The 13353-nt window shown below is 43.2% G+C and overlaps 1 protein-coding gene across 2 annotated transcripts in view; it reads left to right on the top strand.

The window, feature by feature from the left end:
* Positions 1–13353, top strand: part of Ablim3 (actin binding LIM protein family, member 3) — a 127596-nt gene that overhangs the window by 59852 nt on the left and 54391 nt on the right. For both annotated transcript variants that reach the window (XM_013025499.1, XM_013025500.1), the window contains exons 3-4: positions 5054–5237; positions 8579–8691. In XM_013025499.1, the coding sequence (XP_012880953.1) occupies positions 5054–5237; positions 8579–8691 (297 nt within the window). The remainder of the gene's footprint in view (positions 1–5053; positions 5238–8578; positions 8692–13353) is intronic.

The following is a 13353-nucleotide window of genomic DNA, read 5'->3' as shown; positions in this document are numbered from 1 at the left end:
ACCAAAGTTGTAAAGTTTGTTTTTGTGGTTTTTGTTTTTTGCCACTTTGTATGTCCCTCCCCCACAGTATAACCCCTGTTTTCACTGTATTTGATGTTGATATAATTTGTGGGGGGGGAAGGGAAAAAACAAATTGTTTAAATAGAGATACAGGTGGACCCATTGCAACAATGAGATGTACAAGATACTATGTCAAAAAACAAACTTTACAATTTAAGAGGGGGATTGGGAGGTTTAACTGAGGAGATGGGAGGGAAAGGATGGTAGGGAAAAAACAAAGGAGGAGGAAACAATACTGTATAAGAAATGTACTCATTACCTTACTCATGTAACTGTAACCTCTTTGTACAGTATTTTCATAATAAAAATCTTAATTTAAAAAAAAAGAAAATGAACTTTACACCCTGGGGGGAGAAGAGTTGGGGATGTGGGGAGGGAAGGGATGGTAGGGGAAAAACAAAGGAGGAGGAAACAATGCTCAATAGGAAATGTACTCATTATAATATCTTTACAATGAAATTTATTTTTAAAAAAGAGAAAAAAAGAATACTAGTTGAATGCTGGCTTCAGAAAGGAGGATTGGAAAAAAAAATTCCCATGGAAAGGAAGAACTCAGTTAAACTTGTTTACTTGGCAAAGGACCAGAGATCATTCACATCCTACAGAACAGCAGCAGAGCCAAGAGGCCTGTCCGGCCAGATCCCATCACTTACTGTTACTGTATAAGCTATTAGATGGTATGTCTTGGATTAAGGACAGATGAATACGCCAAGAGAACTGAATATAGAAGCAAAAACCACTCTTCCACATGTGCGGAAACATGTTTTTTTTGCAGATCAGTAGGGAACAATTGCAGTGTTTGATAAATGGCACTGACATGATTAAATATCCACATGGGAAATTGGATGGCTACTGTATGCCATTCACTAATGTCCGACACAGGTGGAGCAACAGCACTGATGTGAAAAACAACAATAGAACTTTAAAACACAATATAGACAATTTCTTCTTTAGAATTTTATGGTAGGGAAGAATTTTATTAAATATGATCCAGAGGATGTAAATAATAAAGGAAAAGAATGAAAAATTGGACCAACTAAAACCTGAAGTATTTGGTTCATTCACAATACCACAAGAAGAAGGAAATTATGTTCTCACCAAGCACAGGGGTGTATGCCTGTAATCCTAGCACTAGGAGAGGTGAAAGTGAGATAATATTGAGTTCAAAGCTATCTTGGGACACATAATACGATCCTGTCTCAAAAAAAAAGACAGAGAAGCAGGAAGGAAAGAGAAAAAGAGAGAGAGAGAAAAAGAAGAAGGGGTGGGAAGGAGGGAGGAAAGGAAGAAAGAGAAAGAGAGAAAGGTAAAGACTGATAGGAATGTAAAATCAGCTCTGTCGGAGGGGTGGATTGATGATGGTCAGATGGTCAGGAGTAGGGAGTAGGAGTAGGGGTAGGAGTAGGAGTAGGGAGGGCTAATGAAGAGGGAAAATGAGGATTAATATGGTCAGAGCAGTTTATTTGCCTGGATGAAAATAGAATAGTGAAACTTGCTGAAGATGTTTTAAGAAGGGAAAGGGGATGATGGAGAGTTAAAAGGGGTGAAGTTGATCAGCATTCATTGTGCAGAGGATTCATGTGTGGAAATATCACAAGAAAAGTTCCTGGTATTACTAATATATGCTACTTTAAAAAGTAAAAAGCAAGCCTCAAATTACAGAAGATGTTTGTACTAACAACTGAAAAATGATTCACTTCTAAGGAACACAAAGAATTTCTACAAATCTCAAAGAAAAAGGAAAATCAGCAAAAGACCTTAGCAAGCATTTTATAATAGAGAAAATGCTAATGACCCATAAACCCATGAAAAGATTCTCATTTCACTAATTATCAGGGAAATAAAACTTTTAACTGACAATGAAGACATCATGTAAAAAAAGAAAAAGAAAAAAGAAATCATGTGCCTGCATCATGTTGACTAGTCAGATGACCCTAATATTGGTGACAATAGGGATTGGATGAAATGAAAATGTAATTTTTTGTACGGTTTTAAAAATACTGTACAGAGGGGTTACAGTTACATGAGCAAGGCATTGAGTCCATTTCCTATGGAGCATTGTTACCTCCTTTGTTTTTCCCCTACCATCCCTTCCCTCCCACCTCCACAATGAAAATGTAATTTTTAAAAGAACTAGGAATAAGCAGCCAGCCCTTTACAAATACAAGAATGCTCATAGCATTATACAAGCCCTCCGAAAAAGCAAGCAGCTGAGATGTTAAATGATCCTCACCATGGTCACACGTCAAGTGTGATTTACATGGAATGCAGCATGAGAGATAACATGGATGAACTGCATTTCAGACAACAACCTAGGTGAATCTCAAACACAGGGTTGTGAGAGGGTGTCAAGAAGCACAGAGGAGGGGCTGGGAAGGTGGCTCAGTGGTAGAGTGCTTGCCTTGCATGTCTGAGGCCCTGGGTTCAATTCCCCAGCACCACATAAGCAAAAAAGAAAAAAGCCGGATGTGGCGCTGTGGCTCAAGTGGTAGAGTGCTAGCCTTGAGCTGAAGAGCTGAGGGACAGCACCCAGGTCCAGAGTTCAGGCCCACGACCAGACCCCAAAAAAAAAAAAGCACAGAGGAGTAAGTGAAAAAAGCGCCCACCAATCCAGACACAGACCAGCCTAACAAAGTACCCTGCTTATGGATAGTATCATAGGTGGTAAAACCGTAAGAAAAGCAAGGGGATGGCCCACATACAATTAGAGACTGTGTGGGAAGGAGGAACTCTCAGGGAGAAAAAAAGAAAGCTTATATAGTGCTGGGATGTCTTAGTTTACAAATTTGGTAGTGGGCCCATGAATGTATATTTTCTTATTCTTTAAACGGTATGCCTATATTTTCTATATTTCTTCTATGCATAGTATATTTCACAATTAAGATGTTGTATATCTGGGACCCTTCGGCCTCTGAGTTTGAAATGTCCTAAAATCAAGTCTGATTCAAAGCTGGAAATCAACAGAATTCCATGACAGAGTCCCAGACCCTCCTGTCCAGATGTGTCCTCGTTACTATCTTAGCATCCTCATTTTGCAAATGAGCTCCAGAGAAGGGAGGTAACTTTGTCAAAGTCACGGAGCACTTGAGTGGTAGAACTCAGGATTGCAACCTTAATACCCTGGAGCAGGCAAGAATCATGTGCAAGCTCTCATATTTACCGTGAGTACCCCACTCTGCATTTGCAAAGCATCTCTATTTGTAAAGCATCTCTGTCATTTCCAGTTGTCCAATTATGTGGTCTGCTTTTTAAAAATTAATAGACTTTATTTTTTGATTCATACAGTCAAGACTATCCTGGGTGCATCAGTTCCCACCAGTTTCATACAGTACACCCTGTGGCCGTTCTTGGGTTTTGGTTTGGTTTGGTTTTGTCTTTGAATGCCTGGTTCTGCACAAATTCAAATATATCTGGTCCTGCTTGCTACATACCTCCATCCCATGCTCTTCTCTGTATTCCAGGATCCCTTGAGATTCTTATCAATCTTTACATCCTTTCCACCAAAAACTTCCTCCTGCAGCTTCTGGGAGGGAAATGGAGGAACTGATTGTTCCAGGTTTTCTTATGACCTCTTGGTTTTCTCCCACTGGGAGAGGTGGCCTGGGGGTGGAATTGGCAGGGAAAACAAAGGAGAGAAAAGAAGGGAAAAAACAGGAGCTGTTTCCAATGAGGTTGTAGGCCATGACCCAACAATTGATTTACCACCTGCAGGTTCAGAACAGCGAGTTCTCCTGTTCTGCATGCTTCTGAAATCAGGCATTGTTTGGTATGATGAATTCTCATGATGTTTGCTGAAAGATTTACCCTTCCCCACCTCCCACCAGTGCCATCTCCACCACCCTGCTTCTTCACAGAGGTGGCATCAGGGGCCCTGAACAAGACTTCACATTGAACTGAAACGTTTAGACACATGGTTAGCACTGAAGGAAGCTCTTCTTCCCAGAGACCCACAAGAGATCATGTCTGAAAAGCTCAGCCTGTATAGAAGTGATTAGAGACCCCGGGAAAGAGAGGGCCAAGTTCACTGTCACTCAGAGATTTGGTGGCAGTAAAATAGCTGCATACCTAGACACTTGTGTCTCTTACTATCCTGCCGTGACCACTGGACCTGCCTTCTCTTCACTCAGCTTGGCCCTTGAAGCCTGCTTCTGGCCCACAAAAGTGAACAAACACTTACAAAATATGTCTGGCATGTACTGGGAAATCTCTCCTGCTTTTGACCTGCTTACTTTTGCAAAGCAACTTATCTTGTTAATGATGAAGTAATATTTACTGGGTGATGTCACTCAATTCCTGATTGGTTCCTTCAGTCTACAAGCTTGGAAACTATTTTCCTGATTGCTCCACCACTGATGATTCTTTTCTGAGATAAATTCTTGCTATATAGCTCAGCCTTAAACTCACGGTCTTCGGGCCTCAGCCTCCGTAGTGCCGGGATTACACTCATGTGCTACTATGCCTAACTCCCCATTGTTCATTCTTGAGAATGCTGAACTAGCCAAAATCTTCAGAAAACCTGTCAGAAACCATGGAACCTATTTATGAATGTACATAAAAGCTGTAACTCTCTGCTGGAATGATTTCCTGGAATGAAGCCTGGCCAGCTTCTTCCCTCTCAAAGGCAATCTCTGTAGGAGGTCAAGCTACCCATCTCCTGGTAAGTGCAGTCTCTGTATGAGGGGAGCTGACCACAGAATCAAAGGAGCTTCTCTTCAACTTCTTTTGATTGTTAACCAGCCCCCTTCCTGACTGACCCTTCCTGGCTTTAGCTGGACCGATATGTTCAGGAGACTGCTAGAGTTCTGTTGTCCCTGAGAGCCATTTGTTTCCCTGGAAGAAACAATGCCTTTCTTTTCTGATCATGATGTATAGATTCCTTAAACTAACTCTCTGGCCACTCATAGCAAAATCAACCACCAGGGCCCCCCCCAGTGAAGCCCTCAGACTGCCCCTACACTCAGTCTACCCTTTCTTCCTTCTTGATTTCCCCAAGTGTGTGGCTGTGGCCTGGCCCAGTCAGGCTTCTTCTTCAAGAACCAGGAGTACATCTGCACCCAGGACTACCAGCAACTCTATGGCACACGCTGTGACAGCTGCCGGGACTTCATCACGGGGGAAGTCATCTCTGCCCTGGGCCGCACCTACCACCCCAAGTGCTTCGTGTGTAGCTTATGCAGGTGAGTAGGTGGCAGGGTGTGCACCTACCACCCCAAGTGCTTCGTGTGTAGCTTGTGCAGGTGAGTAGGTGGCAGGGTGTGCGGCCTCTCCTTGAGTGAGCCTGGGGAAATGGGAAGACATGACTTTCCCTGGGCAGCTCTAGGGCTTATGCTGGAGACCAGGATCTTAGGAACTACAAGAATCGACAGGACAGTGGTTTTCAAACCTTCTAGCAGCAGAGTCCTTTTTGCTATGTGCAGTCCAATGTAAACCACGACTTCGTTCTCTGGTGGAAGCAAGGCAAAGGTCTCAGCCCCATACTCAGCTTCCCATTTCCCACCAAGAAGCCTCCAAAAGAACAATTATCCTAGTCCCTTAGAACTCTGCCCAAGGCTCCTAGACCCCTCAGCCCCAGGTGATACAAGGATGCCTGTTTGTAGCTTCTCTCCTACTTACAGACTGTATCTGGCATGTGGCCCCATCTCTGAAAGCCTCAGTTTCCCTATCAATAATGAGAGTCAAAACTACTGCCCCCCTTCACTGGGTTTACACAAAGATCCAGTTGATGATGCATGCAAGGACTTGAGCTCAGTGAGTGGTACTCAGTGCTTGCACTTAGCAGTGTGCCTGTTCTTACTGTTCTTTTCATTATCACTGGAGTCATCCCTCTTCTCTAAGGACTTCCCTGGTGGTAGAGAGCTCAACCCTGCCCAACATTTCAATCTCTTGTTAATTTAGCAAATGTACATTAAGGGTCCGTTGCATGCCAAGTATCACATTAAGGAAATGAAAAAAAATGGAAGAAAACTTCAGCCCTGCCCATAAATATGTTAAAATTTATTTGCCAGCTCTGATCAAGTCATAAATAAAGCATGATTGGAATATATATATATATATATATATGTGTGTGTATATATAAAGGGTTTATACGTGAATTAGGTTCATTTATTATCTCCACAAAATAAACACTGGCTGTTATCAACTAGAGTAACCAACCAAAGAGAGTTTCTTTTTGTAATTTTTTCATTATTTTTTTATTAACATCAATTAGTTATAATGGGACTTTCACTTGAACATACCCACATAAACATGCAATGTACCTGATTAAATTTACCCCTTCCACTACTCTAGGTCATCCATTTCTGCTTTCCCAAACCAATCTCAACAAACTTCATTGTTCTGATTGAGACTACTGGCAGTATATGTAAAAATATAACCACTCAGTGGAAATTCATTCATTCATTCATCTGTTTCTTAAAACATGGACACTGGGAGATCAAAAGAAGATACTCTCAGGAAAGAAACACAAAGGTGCAATGCCTACGTGCCTCTTCATATTTATATAAAATAACATCCATATTGAAATGAACTCCAAGATATGGAAACAAGAGACCTCTGCTATTTTCAGTTTTTAGTTTTTAGTTTTTGATGATTCTGTCTTCTTTATCTTATGTATGGTGCATTCAAGTATATACCTTCAGAAGGGTTGGGAGGAGGGTACCGAACTGGAAGGTAAAAGGGTGGAAAAGTGCAGCAGTAGAGCTCGCTGGACACATGAAAGTGAGCCATACAGATTGTGGGTGGAGATGGGAGGGAGGGACTGGGAAAGAGTTAATGAACAGAAGACACTGTACAAAATGAAATGTACTCATTACCTGACTCATATAATTGTAACCCCTCTGTATATCACCTCCATAATAACAATAAAGTAAAGTAATAATGAAAAACAACTTGGGCACTGGTTCCTGGGATCTCAGACCCATCAGAAATGAGCTCAAATGGTCCATATGGTACAAGATGAGTTGTGTCAAACCTCATAGAGTTAAGATGACTCTCTGAGGTCATGCTATATCTCCATGAGCTAGTGGCTAGGCCACAATGAGGGCTAAGATGTCCAAATCCTTACCCAAGGTTCCCTGCACAGTCTCATGCTGCCAAAACAAGGAAAGCAGACAGACACTGGAAATCTTTGTCAAGTGTTACATCAGAGTGCATATGGCAGGTGTCCCGCACTGCAGGAGCAAACACAGATAAACAATGTAACTGAGGAGTCTGCAGATGGCTTGTAATTTCACTGGAAAGGCAAAGCGGTGTGAGCTTGAGACCCCTGAACTATGGAACTGAACAAGGACAGAGACCAGAGACAGAGGAAAAGATATTTTCCTATGTCTTCCTATTGGGTAAAAGAATTTTGATAAATGAGTAGTGAAAAGAAAGAAATGTTGGTGAGTCTGGAGTTGAATGAATTTTTTTTGGTCAGTCGTTGGGCTTCAACTCACAGCCCTTTTTTAAAAATGAATTCTTAATATATGAAGAAAGGGCAAACCGACGGAAAATTCCTTCGAAGAAGAGGGACTATTTACCTTTCCTTTCTAAGGAATTACACTATTTGAGTTCTCCCTTGAATCTACCAAATTGCAATTAATACATTTGTATACACTTGCATAACACCCAACATGTTTATTTTTAAGTTTATAAGCTAAATCTAGCTTCCACATACAAGGGGAAGCATGCATCCTTTGTTTCTGTAGGCCTGATTTACTTCACTTGACATAATTTTTCCCGACTTTCCATTTTTTACAAATGATACAATATCATTCTTTCTAATGGATGATGTACACAACTTCATTGTGTAAATATACCACATTTTTTTGACTCATTTGTCCATTGAGGTAACATAACTGAGCGGATTCTATAACCATGGCTGTGGTGAATAGTGCTGCAGTGAACATGGTTGCAGGTGCTTGAAAGGGGTAGAGTGGGGTCAAAGGGAATGGGTGTAGAGGGATGAAGAGGAGAAGAAGGGGAGGCAATAATTTGATATACATGCTACAAAATTAAGACAAGTGAGGGGAAAGGTGGGGAGGGAAGGGATGAGTAAGAATGCTAAAAGGGGTGACACTGATCAAGGAATTTGTATTCACAAATTATTCATTGTTAAATGACAGCTCCTTTGTACACTACTTAGAGATAATAATAATAATAGAATAAGAAGAAGAATGTGTTTTTTAAAGGTGGTAACAGCTCTGTGAGGAGTGAGCCTCTTCTTCCAGCTGAGATGTATAAGTACAGATGCGCAACGTGATTTGCAATGTTTAAGTCAAATAATACAAGCCGCTCATAAGCCTCCAGTGCTGACCTCATGGTCCCTAACTGAGACTTCATTTGGCCACAATCAGCTGTGGAGAGAGGCAATGGGAAAGCTCCCTCCTTACCTGCCATTCCTTTCAGTGGAATCAGATCATTCTGTGGTACAGAACAGTTGAACTTCCCGCCTGCCCTAGAAGTCAGAGTGCTGCTCAGAACACATTATCAGGTCAGCAAGAGCAGGCACTGACATTTTTCTTCATCTCTCTTCCAGGAAGCCTTTCCCCATTGGAGACAAGGTGACCTTCAGTGGTAAAGAATGTGTGTGCCAGACATGCTCCCAGTCCATGACCAGCAGTAAGCCCATCAAGATCCGGGGACCAAGCCGTGAGTCCTCTCCCCAGCAGCTCCCTGTTCCAGGTCACTGTCTCTTCAGTTTCTCCTGACCTGGCACAGCCAGCTACTCCTGCAGGCATGGAAGGAAGCAAGACTTCTGAACCATGGCCCAATTGTCATGTTGCTTAGGCATACAAGGTCCACAGCACAGTGTAGGGAAGGCAGATTGCCTGATTAGAAGCAGTGAAGGCTTGTGCCTGTATCTGAGCCCTTAAGATGGGTCTCTTCTGGAACAAGCTGAGTTCCTGATCTTATGCCCCAGAGTACCACTCTAGGGTTAACCAAAGATTTGGTCACCAATAGTTCTAATATTGTGTGTATGTGAGAGAGTCTTGGGTCTTGAACTCGGGGCCTGAGCCCTGTCCCTGAGCTTTCTTTTTTTGTGGGGGGAGGGGGGTCCGGTCGTGGGGCCTGAACTCTGGACCTGGGTGCTGTCCCTCAGCTCTTCAGCTCAAGGCTAGCGCTCTACCACTTGAGCCACAGCGCCACTTGCGGCTTTTTTCTTTTTTGCTTATGTGGTGCTGAGGAATTGAACCCAGGGCCCCATGCATGCAAGGCAAGCACTCTACCACTGAGCTACCTTCCCAGCCCCTCCCTGAGCTTTCTTGCTCAAAGCTAGCACTCTGTCTCACTTAAGCTACAGCTCCACTTCTGGGGTATTTTTGTTGTGGTTGTTTTTTATGAAGGGGGAGGGAAGTTAATTGGAGATAAGAGTCTCACAGACTCTCCTGCCCAGGCTAGTTTGAACCAAGATCTTCAGCTCAGACTTCTGAGTAACAAAGATTACAGGCATGAGCTACCAATACCCAGCAGTTAGTTCTCAATTTTGATTAAAAAAAAATCCATTAAGGAAGAATTTGTAGCATGTCTCACAGAAGAGGAAATGGGGAATTCCCTGGGCGCAAACCACAGGCCTTCACAGCACTTGTTAGAGAGTTCCACGGGCCACTTTGTCAGCTTTACTTGCAACACTGCAGATTTGGGGGCTTACCTTGAACCTCTAGGGATTTTGAATGTGAGAGCTGATGTTGGTAGCAAGCTCCCTGAGTAATTCCCTTGCTATTTCTAAGACTGAGAATGCTAGCTGGGAATGGGGGTGGAGAGGGGTCTGCCATACCATAATAATGTTACATGTCATCGCCAAACCATAGCTTTAAGGGAAACGTAAAAACCAAGAGTGTGCCTTGGAGCAGTCCTCCTGATCTGAGGAGTCCATTCCACTCAAGCACGCGCAGCGTATAAATCTCTGTTCCCAGATACCCTTGTGGAGCTGTAGGTAGTGCATGCGCCCGCAGACACGCATGCTCAGCCTCCTGGGTCTCCATGAGCCACACTGGGCTCCAGTGATCTTTCATGTTATATGACACCCTGGCTGGTCCCCATCAAGAGAATCAATGAAAACCCATTAGCAACATAGCACAGGTGCAGGGAGCTGATGACCATGGCACCAGCACAGTCAGCATCCTGAAGCCACATCAAACCAAGGAGGGTGAGCAGAGCCCACCTCCAGTCAGCAGGGCTTGGTTCCCAGGGGCTCCATTAGAGTCTACCCAGCTGTAATCAGCCGAAGGGAGGGACAGCGGAAAGACACGCTCCTTTGCCTGCCCTTCCTTTCAGTTAAATGGGCTCTGGTCCTGAAATATGCAACGCACTTCCTTCGTGTCTTTGGTCATGCTCAAGAACTATTTTCTTATCTGAAGATGTCCAAGGGCATGCACTGCTGTCCTGCCTAATTCCTTGAAAACACCTTCCAAACGAGGACCGTGGCCCTGTGGCTGATGTTGCAGAAGATCCCAGAGACAATGGGTCCATACATGAGCAGTAGAGCAAGGCTTGCTGCAATCATCAGACTGTTAACCTTCTGCATGATCCAGTGCAGTACTGTTCCCTCCCTGCTATGAAAGAAGGATGGAATGTCTTATTCTCGCAAGAGTGTTGTGGAAAGCAATTATATTAGTCTACAGGAATTAAGCTCAGATACATTGTAGTGTGTAAAATACTCTATTAGTATAAAATGTGGGGTGTTAATAGGATGGAGGTTTAGGGTAGAAAGCATACTGAAGGAGCACTGAGTAAGATTCCTAAATGTGTGGTTTCTCTCAGGTGTGCTGTGTGTTTCTATGTGAATTGGGGGAGGGGGGCGCTCTGACAGGTATTAGATTTCCTCAGCTGGGTGAGAGTCTTACATGTGAGCATGCACTCAAAGACGGGCTCTAAATATCCCTGCTTTGCTTTTCTTATTAAGAGCTAGAGGAAGGCCAGATGCCTGTGGCTCACACCTGAAATCCTAGCTACTCAGGAAGCTGAGACCTGAGGATCGTAGTTTGAAGCCAGCCCCAAGCAGAAAAGTCTATTAAACTCTTACCTCCAATTAATAACCAAAAAAAAGTTCAAAACTGAGCTTGGCTCAAGAGAGAGAGAACCATCCTTGAGTTAAAAAAGCTAAGTAAGGCCCTGAGTTCAAGCCTTACTGAAGCACAGAGACAGGCAGGCAGACAGACAGACAGAGACACACAGCAAGCTAGAAGGGGTGAGGGAAAGTGAGTGAAGGGGAACAAATGAGCATGCCAGCAATCTGCAGGGGGAGAGCTAAGGATCATGGCTTATCTTGCTTATTGCTCTCAAATATTAAAGGCATTAATCCATGGGTCCCTGGTGCCTATGTTTCCTAGAAGTTTCCTTCAAGGGCGATCGCTGTCTGTACTGCAAAGGCACAGGGCTTCCTGAGTAGAGAGTATGTTGAATGTCTTTTGTGTTATCAAGGAACAGATGAAAACAAAACCACTTGAAAAATCACAAAGAAAACTGTATCCCACAAAAGGCAAAGGACAAACTGAGTGTGGTGGCACACACCTGTAATTCCAGTGACTTGTGAGACTGAGGCAGGAAGACCACAAGTTCAAGGCCAGACTGGGCTACTTAACAAGATCCTGTATCAAAAAAAAAAAATAGCAGGTGTTTTTTTTTAAGCTAGAAGAGAATGAAGTTTATCCCTGAAGGGTAATAGAGATTCTGAAAAAGCAGTGTTTACTCAAAAGAGACTAAAGGGAATATTCAGAAACTATTAGGAGGACAGATCAAGGGGAAAAGAAATTTTTCCCTATAGATCTCACAGAGAAGAATCAATAGTGGTAGCAGCAGCATCGCCAACATCCCATTGTTACCTTCCCAATCATCACCATCACTACCAGCATTATCAGCACCTCTGCCAGCATTGGTTATTACTATTTAGGCACTGTACTAAGAATTCCATTCCAAAATATCTCATCTAATCATAGCAACTCTATCAGGGAGATCAGAGTAATTATCTTTTAGAGAAGAAAACTGAGACTCCACAAGCATAAATCACTCCCAGAGTAATACAGATAATAAGACATGAGACCAGCAGTCTGCCCATCTGGACACGGTGATAACACCCTGATACCAGATGTATGACTTGCTAACTGGGAAGGGCCCCTTCTTCCTGGATACATTGCCTGAAACAATGCAGAGCCCTGACGTGAGTCACAAATCCCATTTATTTTTGCCGACCATAGTGGAAGAAATGACATAGTTAACTAGACTAAAAATGGCTTCCCAGGATCTTCAGAAGCCTCAATAATACCGCAGGGGATTTGGGAGACACAGGTGGTAGTCGTACTTTCTGCCAGCTGAAGATGGTAATTTTGGAAGAGAGAGGAACATATAAGACGTGGACAGCTGGCTATGCAGAGACCCAACTTAGGACAGGGTGTGGTTCCTGACCCTGCTGACCCAGAAGCTCCCCAATGGGATGTGCCGTGGCTCCATCAGTGGCTCAGGGTGAAAAGAGAAAGGGGAGAAAAAGATGGAGATAAATATAAACCAGTACAAACAGAAGTCCCATAATGTACTATGGGGAAAAAAAACCATATAAAGAGATATCACAAAGTTCTCAAGGAAAGAGCAGGAACTTCCCATGGTGGTCATATTGGTTCTTGCTTCCAGTGAGACTGGACAAAGCATAGGACGTGGGGGAAATAAAAACATGAGAATATGAAATAATAACAGCCACTTATTGGGTATACTCCCATTACTTAGACTAGCCTAACTATAAGGAAGACATTCAGACTCTTTCCTCAGTCCATTCTGTAGCCACTGCATTGGGGTAATGCCTAAAAATTTGAACTCAAGGTACAAACTTCATCTCACATATGTCACTTTAACTTAGAGGGATAGGACTTATTCTGGAATGTGGAAATCTACAAGTATTAAGTTTTATTGAAATGACAGAGAATTATGTCATTAGCCAGTATCAGTGCCTGTCTTTATGGAGCTTGGGAGTGAGCTAGATCTGTGGGCCGTCAGTATCAAGTGATGTGTAAGGAATGAAGGGTGAGAGAGTGAGACAGAGACAGAGAAACAGAGACAGACACAGAGATAGAAACAAGAGAAGAATGTCAGTGCCTTTGGTTACTTGAAAGAACACAGCTCTGGTGGGAAAGAGCAGATTATTCTTGACTGCATAAGAATAGAGGGAGTTCCAGGATGTCAGGCCTCTGGTCCACATAAAGATGGTGTGACAGCCATCACTGTCCAGACACACAGTGGACACCCTCAGAAGAGCTGAGCTGCCAGCCCTGGGGTGATTAGGCAGAGGACAGGTGCCCATCTCATGTGTCAAGAATGGAGTAA

Source organism: Dipodomys ordii, unplaced genomic scaffold (genome assembly GCF_000151885.1).
Source record: "Dipodomys ordii isolate 6190 unplaced genomic scaffold, Dord_2.0 Scaffold85, whole genome shotgun sequence".
Lineage (NCBI taxonomy): Eukaryota > Metazoa > Chordata > Mammalia > Rodentia > Heteromyidae > Dipodomys > Dipodomys ordii.
Note: the sequence above shows the minus strand (reverse complement) of the source record. Positions and strands in the feature narration are given on the sequence as shown.